This window comes from Haliaeetus leucocephalus, unplaced genomic scaffold, assembly GCF_000737465.1.
Source record: "Haliaeetus leucocephalus isolate CR32 unplaced genomic scaffold, Haliaeetus_leucocephalus-4.0 Scaffold170, whole genome shotgun sequence".
Classification (NCBI taxonomy): Eukaryota; Metazoa; Chordata; class Aves; order Accipitriformes; family Accipitridae; genus Haliaeetus; species Haliaeetus leucocephalus.
Window position 1 is genome coordinate 410,906 of NW_010972606.1, and position 16,791 is coordinate 427,696.

Genomic DNA, 16,791 nt, shown 5'->3' on the forward strand with positions numbered 1-16,791 from the left:
ATGGAACATCTTGGCAGAGAGAAGTAATAGTAAAAACTGTATTTATTTTTCTTTCACAAGACAAAGGGAAAAAGGCCAAAGGCTGCTTTGGTTTGATTCTCTCCTTATCAAACCTTGGAACATTGACAAAAAAACAAAGAAAAACAACAACAAAAAAATCACTCCACTTACCCAAAAAGGCACTTTCCTAGAATAAGTAGTGGTACATTAAGCCAGATACTCATTGCAATGGGTCCCAAACAATCCCATAATCAGTTCACGATATTGCCACAGCGGAGTCCCCTGTGATGCCTTTATGATCACCAACCACAATTTTACCATCTCTGACAGGGGCTCCTAGCTCACCAGGATTTCTGTTGTTTAGCCCAAAGGGCCCAAAACAGAAGGAACCAGTAGGAGAAACCATGCCTCACTGACCACACACTAGGCCAGGGCTGACAATTTTGCGGCTGCTTCTAAAGAAAGCAGTGAAAAAAACCCCACAGAGTAGTGATACTAAGAGTAGGGAGTGAAAAGAACATCCATTTATACCACTTAGTGTGTTGAAGAATGCTTATACAGTCAGGAGGATCTGCTGTTTCCCCACAAAGTCTTTGCTCTTAAAGATGTTCACTGTTGGGAGAGCTGCAGACATTCAAAATCCTGAATGCCTCCGGGATATACCATAAAGCTGAGCCAAACAGAGGGGCAGAACTACAAACATACACGCATGTGGTGCCAGCTGCTGCAGGGGTGTTTCCAGCACCTTCTTCACTCCAGAGTAGCTACTTGTGCACAGACCTCACACCCTGCCCAACTCACAGGCAGGTACCCTTCAATCAAAGCAGCACTGGCCTCCACAAACAAAAAAAAAAAAAAAAAAAAGGGCACACCCTCCTCAACCTCCCACGGCCATGTCCCTGAGGGACAGGGAACTGTAAAAGTGATAGGCAATATGTCTTTCTTATTTTTATCATCAGAGACAAATAAACCCGAGACAGATAAATTTATGCACAGTCTTCTACATTTTTGACCACTGCCTTGGCTGAACTGAGCAAACCTCACACTGCTTATGGCTGCCCTAGGAAACAGAAGAGGCCTCAGACAACTGCAGATCTAGAAATCATTTGAGTCACACTCAGAGGACTTGCAGGAAGCATCGTGTGAAAGAGCTGTTGCTTTGGGGCAAGGTGACATTGAAGATCTGACCAAGTTGTGGTCATCAGAGGGACCATTGGACCACCCCACTGCTGTTCCCAAGCATAAGAAGAGGAGGCACACTGGAGGCAGAAAAGATTTTACAGCGAGATCATAATCTCTTAGTAGTGTAGGAGAGGAGAAGGCCAATGCTCTGCGCATCTGCATTAACTCTATCATAGTGCCAAGCTCATGTGCCTCAGCAATCCCCTTTAGATTGTAGTGGGAACCAAATGCAACAATGCTGATGGTCTCGACCATCTCAACCATTCTTGTTTCTCGCTGCTCTTTCTCCATCATTTTCCAACAAGAACTGTAAGAGCATAAATACATCCTTTTGGGCATCAAGGCAAGGGACGAGTTTTCTCCCACAGTTTGTCCAACAAACTTGCCTCCGTGGTAGGAACCCTCAAAGGCACAACAGCACCTTGCAAGAGATACGTTAACTTTCTCCAATGCAATTCAGGAAGATGCTCAGGGTAAAGCTTTCCACTGCCCTCCTCAAGACCTCCCAGGAAAGATTTGTACTCCTGGACAGTGAATTGCAGGAGTACTCCAGGCTACTTGAAGAGGTCCACCATAAATGACTCATAAATGGACTTGAATTTAGACAGTACAGGTTCCCTACCAAGCTCTCTGTAACCTTGGAAATACTTGGAAATACCATGACTTTCCTTTAGGATCCATCCAAGTGCTGAAAGATCTGGTGCATCTTAGACGCAGTTATGGATATTTGGTCACAGAGACAAACTCAGTGTAAAAGATAGTTCAGCTCTTCCTGCGTCAGGTGCAATGTGAGGTGTGATTTGGATGAGCTCTCCTGCTCATTGTAGGGTGTTAATTTGCCACTACTATAAAATAAATCATTGCTGTGCAAAAGCTCCTTCTAAACGATGAGCTGGCCTCTGATCCTCATGTTCGGATTCACACCAAATTTCCACATCTTTAGATCTATGACATTGAACAGAGACTGCAGCATCCTGCTCCCTCCTGAAACCAGACATGAGAAAGTCTCCTCCACCAAAGGCTTCAGAAGAGAAGGGAATGAAAAGAAAAAGAAGTTGCTTTAGCCCTTCCTTTCTTCTCTGTTTTCCTCTATGTTTTTCGCAGGACACCTCCTCTAGCACATCCTTAACTTCCTCCTCAGTTCCTGTTCTTTGCTCTCCCATCCTTTTGTTGCTTTGAGGACTGCACTTCAGAAGCCCTGAGAATCAGGTGATGAGATATGCATTTCTGTGAAGGCCTCTTCAAGGTTTACAGTCATAGAAAGGGGCCTTACTCCTCTGAAAGGCTGATGGAGGCTGCCACAAGTGGCCCAGCACTTGCTCCCCTCTTGAGATTTCTCTACCCGACCAAGCAGAGCAGAAGAAAGGTCCTGCAGAGAAACAAAACGTTGCTGGTAGGGAGCTAAAGTCAAGACAAAGAGCTGCACAGACATCAGCTGAAGCTACAGGCTCCATCTACGACCCACAAATGAATTTCGTCCTCAACTCACACCACCTCACTTCAAAAGAAGGTTCATTTGCGATGGAACAGCTGGAGACTTGTGGGCTCCCAGGCAACATCTCTTAGCTGACCCCTGAGTCACTGCCGTTCAGAGTCCTTCTTCATGATATCATACGTGGCAGGGCAGAAGTGAGAATGTAGCTGAGCCAGCAAAGCCTGGGATGTGATCTCCAGCCTGGTCCCTTGGCTCTTCTTGTTCCATACATGCACTGCATAGGTGTTATTAAAGAGTTGGTGAAGCTCTGAAGAGTTGACCACTTCAAAGTATTTCTTCCAGTCCTGCCACCGAATGGGATAAAAAGCCTCACGGGGCAGAGCACGCACTCCTTTGCAGCTCGTACTGCTCCGAAGACTCCTGATGGAGCACCACTTCTTGAAGACACGTGTTAGGAGCTGTGGGCCCTGGTGCCCCCAGATCCAGCTGTTGTAGTTATCCACAAAGTCCTGCATGCAAAGCTCCATGAACTTGTGTTTGGGCTTAAAGGACAAAAAGGCTCCGTTCAGAACGTACTTGGACTGGGTACCAAGCACATTGGTGAGGTTCTTTAAGTTCTTAAGCACAATGAAGTCTGTGTCCAGGTAGATGCCACCAAATTTCCACATGATGGCAATTCTGCAGGCGTCAGACAGGACGGGTAAGAAATAAGGCTCCCAGCGCTGCTGAGCCTGCAAGTACCAGTTTGCCAGAGGTGTGCCAGAGAAAAGCTCTGTCAAGTCCAGGGGCCGGACTTCCACGTTGGGGAAGCAGCTCAGCAACGAGAAGCCCCAGTGGCTGGGTAATGAGGTGTTACCACTTGCCAAACCTTTCATGAGCACCACGACCCTTGTCTCAGGGTGCGTCCGGGCCGCTGACTCCACGGAGCACATGAACAGGTAACTGGGGTTAGTTCGCTCCGAGGTCTCCACAAAAAACACGTCCCCTGGGGAAGGAGGGGGCCCACCAACAGCGGGATGGGGAGGAGAAGGCACAGAGTGAGCACAGAGGATTTCAGCAGGCAAGCTGTAGAGCTGGCCTCTGCCCTTAGGGTGCTCCGCGATTCTCCAGTATAATATGATGGAGGCAAAGGACATGAACTTAAAGGCGAGGATAAACAGAGCCCTGAGCTTGTGGCTCAGCACCACCCTGGTCAGTTTTAGCAGGCAGTTGGGCATCCTGAGCATTCTCGCTCCCGTCAGAGCCTGCTCTCCCAAGACAACCGTCGTGATCTGAAGGGGAGGAAAGAAGAAAAAATTGATAGGGAAGGCAACAGACCCACGAGTCTCAGGACAGTACTATGGCAGAGCCACATGCTGAACTCTCCTTCATGCTGGCATGCTTGAATTATGCCTTTAGGTCGTCTTTAAAAAAGCATCCTGGCTTCTTCGTGCTGCCACAGTGCCCACGGGGCCCCATTAGAAACCACAGCCCACGTTCAGGTTGTGAGGTTACGTGACAAAGCTCATCTGCACATGCACAAAAAGCTCAGAGGGACAATGGCAGGAGGGGGACCCCAAACATACTGTGCGGGGCAACTCCCAGGCCCGTCACAGGGGCCATCAGCCCACCAAAGGCCCATCTGCCCAAGCCCAGAGGAGCACAGGAGCACAATGGCAGGTGGGATCCCAGATCAAGGACTGGAGGGGAACCAGCACCTTGTCTGGGGTCCTCCCACGGCTGTCCCAGTGTCCAGCCGTGAAACCCATCACCAGGGTCACCAGAAGCAGCTTTCCAGATCACCCTTCGGACTAAGGGGGTCACTGCCTCGGGGCGGGACATACTACGGTGTGCAGGGGAAGAACAGTTTGGAATTGCACAGGACTTATTACGAGATATTTAGTAAAGGAACCAAAGGTGGGGCAAGGGAGGGGTTTAGGTGATTTTGGGAGGAACAGGAGTGGGAAAATAGAAGTGTAAGGGGATAACAAGGGCCAGACACAGGTAAATAGCTTGCTGGTCAGTACGCTTTCTGGCTGTGCCCTGTGACTGATCAGCACAGCCTCCGTTGTCTTCTTGCTAAATTCCGACTCTTTCGTGGGTGAGGGCTTTTGATCCTGTGTGCACGTGTGCGTATCGGGCTGTGGACGCAGCAACTGGGGTCAGACCACTGGTCAGAGGGCCCACGTGTCCGCGGTACCAGCAACCGGAGCCCCTGCGGGCATGCAAGTGTGCGATGGGTAGCAGAGATCAAGCGGACCTGCCTATGAGTATGCAAAGTGGCCTGGGAGCCAGGAGGGCGCGCGGGTCCCTGAGGGCCAGCTCTGGGTGTGAGAGCACCCGCGTGTCTCTGAGGGCGAGAGCACAGAGGGGGCAGCTACGGGACATGGAAAGTCCTGGCCAGTTGCATGTGTGTGACAGTTTGTACCAGCAACTGGCATAGGGCTGTCGCCCTGGCGATTTGTATGTCCAGGTGCCAGCAACTGGGGAGACTGGGATCTAGGGGCAGCTACTGGGCTGAGTGTCTAAGCCCAGCTGCTGGAGGGATCCACCTTGTATGTATGTCTGTGTATATTCTCACTTGTGGACTCCCATCCTGGCCAGCCAGAGAGGGGAGCAGGATGAGGCTGCTGGTGCTGCCTACGTCCACTTGGGCGCTCTGAGTGTCTGCCTGTGATCTGTGTAGCCAGCCATGTATATGTACATACTTATGTAGTCTATATGTGTGCTTTGTGTGCCTGTGTCTGCTGAATACATCTTCAGCCTCACTACTGTCTGGACATGGAGCAGCAGCAGTCTCACCTCTCTTGGGCTTTTGGATCTGGTACGATATATTGTCCTCTCGCAAAGATAACTCTCCTTCAAAGACAAAGTATGGTCAAACCTCTCCATTTATCACAAACCAAGACTGTCCCTTGCTTCCCTGGATGCACACTGTGCTTGCCACTTGTAAGGATGTACAGCATGTATTCCATTTTATCTTCATCAGCCCATTATTTTTAAATCAAACGTACAAGAAGAATTCTAGATACTGGGATTTTAGATTCTCTTTTGTCCTCCGGTTTGCTGCCATACTAATGATCCTGAAACCTGACAGTGAGCAGAACAGCTGCTTCTGAGGTGTTTCATTTCCCCAGAGGAGAGCCACCTGCCAGCCTTCCCCAACACTGAGAATTCATCTAAAACCCCAGTGCTATCATCTGTTCCTGTCAAGAGGTCTCAGCTCCCAGAATCACAGAAGGGCATCTGTTTCCCTTCCATTTATTCCTCAATAACCACCCTGTGTCCCATATTTGCTACAGAGCTCCACAACATGGTAGTCTTTATTATGTTCCTTTGCACGGCACCTCTGTTCTTGGCTATGCTCTTAATTTTATGTTTAAGCCTCTAGACTTAAAGTACTTAACACTTTCCTCCACTGAAAAAAAAAAAAAAATTAGGTTTTTCCCTTCTTTCAGCATTTAAAACCACACTTTGTGAAAGAGAATCGAACATGACTGTTAAGCCTTCAGTACAGCAGTTGTCTTTAAAGGACACATTCTCCTCTTTTCCCACCTATTCTACCCACAGCGCCAGACCTTCTCTAGCAGTATGCTCAAGTGTAGGGGGACACCTATATTCCCTCCTGTCAGGCATTTGAGCTGGGATACACAGTGCTATTTCTGCTTTTACAAGCCTACTGTGACTGTCCTGGCCAGCCCCCAAGTTTAGATCTCTGAAGTCCAAAGTGTAGATTTAACCATAAAGAGATATGTTGCAGCAGATGGAAGAGTAGAGCTGAGTTTCTCTCCCAGAAAGTCCAACAGTTTTTAATGGTCTGAAATAAGGTGTATCAATGCACAGTCTAATTGAAGGGCACTGTCATCAGTGTGCCAATGCCTTCCTCAAAGCCTGCATAGTCAAAGGGGTGCCAGGCTCTTAGTAAAGAAAAAAGAACAGTAAGGTTTCATAAGGAATATACTCTTTTAAAAAAAAAAAAAGTCTGAAAGATGCAAAATATTTTAGTGTCTTCTCTGTTTTAATCCCTGTTTCCCTTTTGGTAAAAGTTTGCATAATTTAAAAGAAGTAAAATCAATACAATCCAATAGTAAATATAGAAGTTTTGTGAGACAAACCAAAAATGTGCAGAATGTAATAGAGAATTACATTATGCCTGCTACAGATAGGTACGGATCAGCTTAATAACAGAACAGAATTTTCCATTTCAGATTAATCGTTCTTCAGTTGGAAAAAAAAAGAAAAATCTCCTCTGAGATTTTTTTCTCTCTCAATTTTTTTTCCTCCATTTGAACAAAAGCCATATCATGCTATGATTTTTCAACACATGTTCAGTCTCTCAGAGAGCCTGCTTTGGAGCATTTCTACTCTACCTGTAGACAATGACACATCATCCAGCTGGTAGCACCAGGCACTGGCCTGCCTGGGAACAGCCACGTCACGGTGAGCTGCCTTTCCCCTCCGTACCCTCTGCTTTCCTTCACACATTAAGAGTCTTTCTTCCCATATAGTTGCAAGAAATGGCAAGACCCTGCCATCTTCCCTCCCCCTCTTCTCTCCCTTTTCTCTCTATTCTAAACACTCCACTCACATTTGGAAGGAAGAGGAGCGAGGGACTGATTTTTTTTTTTTTTTTAACATTACACCTGAAGTACACGGTATATTTACTACTAGGCTAGCAGTACTGCACCAGCAAAGAGTTGGGGGTGGGGGAAAAAAGAGATGGCTATGCAACTCCACCCTGCAGAAAGAGCACATCGATGGCAAAAGTTTACTCCAGCTCTGCCCACAATGAATCTTTTTCAGCCTGAATATAAGGGTTTGCAAACAAAACTGCATCTATTCTATGGCTTTTGCCTACTCAACTTGTTCAAAGATCACCACCTGTGAATGCCTGCAACTGGCTGATGCTGGCCCTTCTCTAGAAAGCTGTACTTGGTAAAATGCCAAAGCACAGAGGCAGCGATACAGGGGTATGCCAGCCGCGCACATGGAGAAGGGAGACTCTACCCAGGTTACACCCACATGGGGTTTGTACTGTTTGGCCATGTCACTGCTAAACCACTTCACATCCCAGCATAATGAATATACTGCCACAGGCAAAAAACATTCTTGCCTTGGGAAATTTCACTTTATTTAATTTATTACAAATTAACATAAGCTTTTAATTACTGATTCCGGTACTGGGGCGGGGGGGGGGGGGGGTGAGACAACCAACCAACAATTAAACAAGCACTTTGGGAAACACCTTTCCTCCTCTCCTCCTCCTTCCCCAGGCTCATCTTCAGTCCAACACCTCTCCTCCCCCCTTCCTAGTCTCAACTTCCCTCGTTATCACTGTGGGTTACACTCAGTCTGTCTCAATTCCTTCAGTGAGGCAACAGGCGGCACAGGAGGCTATGGGTCAGTGCGTAACCGTTTCTTGTGGCTGCTCCTTGCTTCTTACTGCTCCTCTGCTCCAGCACTGGTCCTCCACAGCCTGCAGTCTCTTGGTGCGTACCTGTCCCGGCACAGGTTCTTCATGGGCCACAGTCCCTCCGGGGTGTCCCTGTCCCAGCGTGGGTCCTCCACAGACCACAGATCCTCAGGGGTGTCCCTGCCCCGGCAAGGGTGGCTGTCCCTCAAGGGTACCTCCTCCAGCACGCAGCGCTTCCTTCCAAGAGAGCATCTCCAGCCAGGTATCCAACCATGTTCCCAACCCTTCCCCATGTGCCCTCCACTTCTTCCTCCCTTTACTCCAGACACATCTCTTCACATATCTCCTCATATCTCCTATTGCACATCCTCTTGTAACTCCTCTAATATCTCCTCCCGTGTCTCCTCACATCTTTGCTTTTGTGTCTCCTTTTATTTATCCTCACCCATGTTCTTTGGTACCTCCTGCCTCATGTCACCTTTTCATGGCCTTTTCTGTGACTCCTCGTGTCTCCTTTTTTGCATCCTCACGTGTGTCCTTGCATATTTGTGTCCTCACTTGTGCCCTTCTGTGTCTCCTCATGCACCTCCTCCCATGTGCGTCCTGTCCCTAGCAGCTACCACCCTTTCTGAAAGACATTCAAGCAGAGGCACCGTGTGCTGCTCTCACCAGTTGCAGTTTTGGTGTGCAGTGGGCTGGTTTTGTCTGTTCTGGAGCTGGTTGGAATGACCTGGAACTGGCGCAGGGCAGCTCATGGCCCCTTTCCACACAGGTCACGCCTGCAGCCCCCGGCTCCCCAAACCCTGCCAGTTACACCTAATAGAGAGTACCTTGTAACATTTAAATACAGAGAAGTCCCTAGCTTTTTTTTTTTCCCCTGTAAGGGTGAAATCTGGGTTTGGATGTTGGATTACCAACTGGTGAACAGTTCTTAACTACCTAGTGCAAACAAAACTGGTTACAAAACAGGTTAGGTGGCCAAGGTTACTAACCTCCTGAATGACTCATGTATTTAATTTCCCTTTGTGGTAACATCTGCTTCCAAAAGCTCCCTGTACAATTCTGCAGAAATTCTTTAAACAAACAAAGAAAATGAGCAACCCTAAGTGACGCATCATCATTTACCTACTTGCAATGCAAACGGCTTGCCAACAATTTACTGATGGCTTCACAATCCAGAGAGCTCATTTTATTATTTGCTCAAGCCTGTCAACAGCTTACCCTAAACGTCTCCTTAGCACATGCCAAATGACCATCTACCAGTTAAGCAGGAGAGCAAGGACATCCCAGCACTGCCACCCGCCCATACATTCTTCTCCAGAAACCAAGGCTTTGTGTTGCAGCTAAACCAACCTAAGGAGAAGTTTCTGCCAAAAGGGGGATTCCCTCAGGTATCTGAGGCAGAAAATTCCACCTACAAAATAAATATGAAGCTTTTCTGATAGTTTAGCTTCCACAGAACAGCTTGACTGAAGCACAAATCTGAGGGAGAGTAGTTAAGAGAGCACTACTGCTCCCTCAACACTTCTCCCTTATGAACAGCAAGGAAATAGCAATGTCCCAGTCTGATTTCTTTTAACAATACTCAGTGGCTGAACAGTAGAGAAATATCTCAGACAGTAAATAGGTGCAGTAGATTACAACAGCTGTTTCAGCAACAAAGTGAAAGCACCAGGGAAATCACAGGCTCCTTCAAGGGTGGTGCAAGCACCTCTAGAGCTAGAGCAAAAGCTCCATTTCCTCCTATCACATCTGCTGAAGTCTTATCTGAAGCTACAAGACAGCTGATGGCGATACACCACTGAAGTCTCATCCAGTAATTTTGATTAATGAAACAAAGCAAGAGGAAGTGACCACAAGCACAGAAATGACTGCCACACCAATGCAAACATGCAGCTGCGTTTGTTCAAAATTCACTCATGTTTTTACTTCAGAGGTGCTTTGTGTCTAAAAAGCAAAGCAAACATTAATAAGCTCTGAGCAAGGGAGTTTTCTGACCCTGTCAGGAAGAGGCGCTTAAAACCTTTCTGGGACAATGCAGAGATGACTCAGCAGCAAACAGGTATCACAGCAGCAAAAGTCAAGAGCCAGGTCCTCCCTCACAGAAACCAGGCTGCACTTTCCATGGGGCAGGGGACAGATCTGTCGAGTTCATTTACTGTGGTGCACATGCCAAGTAAGAAACTTGTTTGTTATTTTAAAGTACCTTTAGTATAGTACTTTCTGTGCAGGACAGTGTGCCACAGCCCAGCATCAATCACAACATCCATCCCACAAAGTGTCCTTCACATGCTGCCAGATACCTCCTTCTATTTCAGCCCTGATGGCGAGTTAACCATGGCTGAAGCAATATACTGTTGGCTCAACAAGGCACAGAGCATGCCATTCAAGTGTTTCCACAAGGCAGACAGAGCTGCAATTCACTGAAGATGACATAGAAGTTTAGAACTTTTAGAAGTTTCTACATGGGTCAGGTAAAGTGCTGGTTTTAAATGCTTTGTTAAATATGCTCCCTAACATTGAGTCCAGGATGTTTTCCCAGATTAACATTTATTAAAGAGCCAGAGTCTTTTTGCTTCTGCTTCGTGGAGATGGTCAAAGCCATAATTCCATTCCTCTCTGCCGACAGGTTTTAGCCCTTGCTTTTGTTTTTCTCGGAAAGCCATGACAAGGTTTTTGGGGGGTGCACCTATAGCTTTTCCTCTAAAAGCCACGGGAAACATAAGTCACAAGAAAGTATACGAAGTCTTAAAATCTCAAACTAGTATCAAAGGAGAATTGTCAAGGTAGGCTTTAAGTAACATTTGGTGCACCAAAATTAAATACATTAAGCTTGAATCTAGAGCTAAGGGAATTTAGAATAACCAGTGGGCGTAATTCCCATCAAATACATTTGGTGTTAAGGCACCCTTAAGTATAACCAAAGAAAAAAAAGCTCCTGAAAGTTTACATAAATCAGTTCCCAGTTACTGTGTTTCAGAGCAGCTACAGATAAGCATTTCCTTCCTTACAATCACAATGGAAAATTAGAGCTTGCAAAGTTTTCATCAAGAACAAACTAGGAAAAAACCAGATCTACAGACTACGCAAATTGTCAAAGTAAAGCGTGCAGCGTCTTTCAGTCCAAAGACCATACACAGCACTGCTCTGCACTGTCCCTTCTGCTTTCACCCCTTTGCTCTTGCAAGTTTAGCACATTTGCCAAGGACAGTAAATAGTAACAATTCAGAACATCTCTTCCTATGCGCTGTGAGAGTTATGGTCAAGAGCGATCTCTAGACATCCTTGGAATAAGACAGCCTGCGGCAGAAAGGTGGACAAAGGACTCACATTTGGAGCTTTTTGGTTCTGCCGCTGTGCTACAGATTGTACGGAAGCAGTTGCGGGTCAGTTTGTATGAAGCCATTCCCACAATCACAGCCTAAGGGGGAAACACGGTGGCCTTTCCAAAGGGTACACCAGGTACCACAGTTTAAAGCACATTTAAAATGCCTTGACTTTTTACACAATCTGAATCTAAGTTTATTGCTTATTAAGGCTTCCCTCAATACTAATACTGTACATATGAAACACCAAGAGATAATGCATTTGATTCTGTTTACTTCTGCGCACTTCATGATAATATGCTATTTGCACTTCACTCAACCAGTGCGTATCAGGATCATCATGCACTCCTATTCGCACTCCACATGGCATTCGTGTAGAGAATTTAGCTACCCGATCCAAGAGCAGAGATTTCCACTATTGAAATCGTGACTGCCTGCTCAAACGAACACAGGGCTGAACTGCTCAAACAAATACAGGGCTGAAGGGGCAACGTCATCGCTGACTCGCAGCTTTCCCAGAGCCTGCCAGGGAGCTCTGCAGGTGGGAGCAGCACCTCTGCAGGTGGGAGCAGCACCTCTGCAGGTGGGAGCAGCACCTCTGCAGCGAGGCCACCAAGGTACGGGGTGCAGGGCAGGAGGACCCTCCGGTGGATATCTGCTCCTCAGCCCCACAGTCCTCACCTGCTCAGGGACACCCGAGGTTACCCAAAGAGCCCCAGGAAGATTAATTTTCTTCTTAACTTTATGAAAAGCTGTTGCTAGTATTTAGACTATTTATTGAAATATAAGACTCTGCGTGTCCTTGCAAGAACCTCAAATGATCTTGATTTCTTCAAGAAGCTTCATAAGCAAGAGTAACACACTACAGCCTGGTGTCTTCCTGAGATGTCTATGCCTATTTCATGAATAAAGTGGTGAGATTTACATGCACCTGACAGACACAACAGCAGAACATACCGCAAAGCCCCAGCACTAGGTATTGTACAGCTGGCCAGCACTCCCAGCCGCAGAGTACAGCACCCCAGTGATGTGGGAGCTGTAACCTGCTTCCCCACTCAGAAAGCCTTGTGGTAATTTGAAGCCCACCCGTCATGTTCTTTTTCTGAACCTCCATCCCTCCTTCACGGTGGACCGTAGCCCCTTCGCTTCCTCATCGCAGGTTCATCCTCCCCACGTCACCCTGCTCCGCACCTTCCTCCCCGCTCTGCCACAGCCCTTTAGCCCAGCACAGGAGACACTGGGGAGCAGCAGCTACGCAGGACATCGCCAGCAATTGGAGATGGCAACAGCAAGCACCGCTGACCCAGAAACCCTGACCCGTGAGGCAGGACAGAAGATGGAATTGCTCAGCAGAGGAGAAAGCGCTGTACGAGGCAGCCGGGTTGCAGGCAAGGAACCGGGAGGGAGCTGAGAAACGTGGAGAGGGCTTTTGAGGTGAGGCTCTTGCCCTGACATTACAGCCATGCCCACGTCTGGCCCTGTACCCCATCAACCCAGACCCTGCCCCACAGACTGACCCCAGAGCTGCGTCACCTCCGTGGCCAGGTCTCGTGTGGGGCTCCTGCCTGAGCCCACCGCGCCCCAGGGCTGCCCCACTCGGCTCACGGGGGCTGGCGTGGGTCAGGGTGGGCCTGCCCAGCCCCCTCGTTCCCCAGTGCCCCCCGTGGCTCCCCAGTGTACTGCTGGGGTAACACCATACAGCGTCGGGGCGGCGGGCTCCACCGTGCCAAACCAAGGTCCCTGAAGGTGAAGGGTTTTGTGTCCGTGGGAGCACCAAGCAACGCGACGAGTGCAGTGGAGCGAGGGGAGATGCCAGGGTCACCGCGGCGCACAAAGGGGAGCAGGAGCATTTATGGACAGACCTGGGTAGAGAAACACTGGCAAAATCAGGAACGCAGCTACGGTGCGTAGTCAGACTGCTATCTCCCCTTCTTCTGTGCTATTGTACAGGAGCATCTTACTCTGCATCCCGTGAAGAAAAGGTTCCCAACACTTTTTTCTAGATCTTAGCATTTGGGTCTTCTTTACCTGAAAGGAGCAGGTTTTGTACCTCACAGCTTTTAGCTTTCAAGAAACAGACCACATAAACCCCTCATCAATACTTAAAAGAGAAGGCAGACTTTGGCTGCGGAAAGCTGCTGGAAAGGACAAACAGACAAAAGGGACAGATGCTAGCAGCAGATCAGCTAGCAAACTGATACAGCTCTTTGCCACCAACAGCTTTCAAATAGCAGTTTCCTATTACTGCGTATTTGTAGAAAGCCATGCACACAGGGCTGGAAACTGTGTATAAAATTAAGTCTAAACATTATTTTAACCCTCACAGCTCGAGAAAATACTGGCACATGGCTAGAAAAGGAGCAGCTCTTTGGAAAGACGTGCAGATATAAAGGACTATGAGAATACGGAAGTCAGGACCGCGCCTGGTCAGGAAGTGAGCAAATCCCGTTAATCACCAGTGTTACTCCTGCCCACGAGCTTATGCAAGGGCTTCACAGCAGATCTTGCAAAACAGAGAGAAGGTACTGAAGATGGTGTCCACTTCTACAGGGAGGTTGGGCATATGTGACCGGGCATCCAGCAGCATTAACAAGTGAAGACATACGGTGTATCAGAGCATACTAATAATTAAACACTTCAAGCCTAATAGGCCAATATGTGGTGATTTTTCCTTCCCCTAATCTGGACAACAGTTTCTTTCTCTGTTTTTAAAATCCAGAGACACGCTGAAAGGATGGTCCAACAGCAGACTACACATGAATTCAGGGGATTTCTATTTGTTTTGCTGCTTCGGAACAGGTTTCTTACAGGCCAAGGAACAGGTCAGTTAAAACTGAAGCTTAAAATCTCACCTCCAACTTGAGATCACAGTGAAGTCAATGTCTAAGTTTCTTCAAGGATCTCGGGGGTTGTTTTTCTGTCTCTAACACAACCTTCCTCCTGCGAATATGGAAGAAGTACTTTCCTACCTGAAAGAGCCACTGCAAGGCTGAACATATTAAAGATCAGGAGGTATTAACCCATGCATCTTGCACAGATGGGAGGTCCTGTGCAATTATACAAAAACATAGAGTGTGAACACTCCCCTTTTTAACAGAAAAATCTAAATACTAACATGATTGTATTTAATCCTTCACTCACAGAGGAGTGGTTGGTTCACAATGCCATAATCTGAAGTTCCACCAGACCTCATTTAAACTGTTGGGCAGAGTTCCCAGCCCTGGTTTAAGATAATTGTAAAAGCCAGTAGAGATAAACGAAGAAGTGAGTTGGTAACATATCACCTGTTTCACAGTGAAAGCACCACCCAAAATAAGATTTGTGAGTCTGTTCTGGAATCTGAACGACCCGGCAACTCCAGTAAGGAGTTTAAGTGTTTGTTTGGTCAGGAGTGCCTGTGAAGAAAACCAACCCCAGAAGAGAGCAGAGAAAGGGATCTCAAAGCCAGAAGACAGTCCAAGCTTTTAACAAGCATGGAAAGCACCACCCTTAAGGAGCTAAATGATAGTACAGCTGCACTAATTTACTGAGGGGCTGCCAGTAAAGACAAGAGGGGTGTCCCCAGTCTCTCCTGCCATCACATACTGGAACTTGATCCAAACCACAGCAGCACTGATAGCAAGACGTATCCAGCACTATACACTGCTCATCTGGTCTCCCCTCTATAGATGGAACAGGCACATCTGTATGATTTTATATGGTAACTGCGACTTTACATGGCTTCTCTCTATACTCATGACCAATCAAATGCAACTAAAGTAAGATGGAAGTAGAATTACACCTAAGTACCTCATGCCAAAGCATCCGCTGATGACACAAGAAAACCAAGGCAATGGCTAACTGTTGCTAAAAAAAGTGGCCCCACTTCCTTCCTCCTCGGGCTCTTCTTTGACCCTGCTGTGACCAGCCCTGAAAGCTAAAGCACCAAAAAGCCAGTTCTGCTGAAGGATTTTATTTTCTTACTGGAATAGGTCCCAGAACTGGTTTTGCTCCACTGCAGGGTGAGACAGGCACACATATTGGCAGAGAGAGAGATGCAAGAACCGGCAGCCAGGAAGCTGCATCCTTTTAGTATCACTGAACTTCGCTCCATGGTAATGCCAAATTGCACACCGAGGCCTTCACAGTCCACAACTACTGAACCTGGCCCTGTGATACTCCTGAGCAAGAAAAACTTCATTAGAGCCACTGTCAGATGGAGACAGCCAATGCCTTGAGAGCCAGTAGAAGTCCCGTGAGAAGGAAAACTTGGGACGTAGTTACCAGCTGCTACCTGAATGACGCACCTAAAACTAACTGGCAGCAGGCAGATTGCTGTTCACCCAAGATCACGCCCTCTGGCCCTCAAGAATGACTCCCATTTTTGTGTTGTCAAATGAGGGGCATGCAAACAAGAGAAGGGCATTCACGTATGACTCCCTCGTCAGTGCTTCCTCCTACAGAGCCCATGCTTCGAGATGCTACTGGAATTGCTGCAATTCCCAAAAAAAGGGAATTTGAGTTCTGTAAGATTTGCTCCTCTGACCTCCACGGCAACAAAACCCATGAATAATAGTGCAAACCCGTTGGAGCTCAGCAGAAGCTAGAGAGGGTTTCTTCAGGGTTAAGAAACATCCAGTCTATTCTGAGCAACCTCTCATGCATTAGGAAAGAACATGTTAGTTTAATTGGGATAGCTCCTTCTCAGCCAAAGCTTCTAACTCGCCTTCTTTCAGCAGCATTGCTAGTTTTTGCTTACTACAGTTACAAGAGTTATGTATTTTCCTATGACTCTTTCACAAGGGCTTCCCCCCCTGCCCCCCCCAGCAAGCATTTCTATAGCTCTATTGCGAGTCTCTCTCTCTTCCTCAGACTCCGATGTTTTTCAGGACATGTCTGCCTGGGAACATGACGGCCACCTGCACACACACCCCCCCCCACACACACACCCCCCATCGCCAGCGCTGCTGTCTTTCCACCCTCTCACCCAAGCCAGCCTGTCGCCACTGGCGGAGAAGAATGCCGCATTTCTCCGACCCTTTTCTCTTTGTCCTCCCACTGTGCTGCTGCCATTCACCCGGACCTGCAGTTTCAGCCCGTGCCTAGCCCTCCTCAAGCGGGACGGAGCCCTCCCGGCCCCAGCAGCGGCGGGCACTGGACGCGGAGCCCCCGGCCCCGCGGCTGCTGCGCTGCTCCGCGCCTTCGCCAGCTCCCTCCGACAGCGATGGCTGCGCAGCAGCGACCCTCACAAAGCCGCGCGGGCAGCCGAGAGAAGCTCTCCTTCGCAAACCTCAGCCGAAAAGCCTCGCCGCCACCGGGCGGGAGACCTCCCCGTCCGCCCGGGCCGTAAGAGCCGCTCTCCGCAGAGCTCCGACCGGGCACGGCAGCCGCCCGGAGCCAGCTCGGAGCCGCCCAGGGGTCCCGGCTGAGGGCAGACCGGCTGCCGGGCCTCCCCCTCCGCTCCCCGCCCCGGCCTG

At 48.2% G+C, this 16,791-nt stretch overlaps 2 protein-coding genes across 2 annotated transcripts in view; both read right to left on the reverse strand.

Annotated features, from left to right (window-relative positions):
* Positions 1-16,476, reverse strand: part of LOC104829374 (lactosylceramide 4-alpha-galactosyltransferase-like) — a 29,142-nt gene extending 12,666 nt beyond the window's left edge. The window contains exon 1 of the mRNA XM_010563577.1: positions 16,392-16,476. The gene's annotated coding sequence lies outside the window, so the exon portion shown is untranslated. The remainder of the gene's footprint in view (positions 1-16,391) is intronic.
* LOC104829389 (lactosylceramide 4-alpha-galactosyltransferase-like) lies at positions 2,761-9,822 on the reverse strand. Its single transcript, XM_010563596.1, is given in 4 exon segments — positions 2,761-3,888; positions 9,428-9,496; positions 9,498-9,702; positions 9,704-9,822. Coding segments are annotated over 4 exon segments (1,521 nt in total).
* Positions 16,477-16,791: the final 315 nt, after the last annotated feature.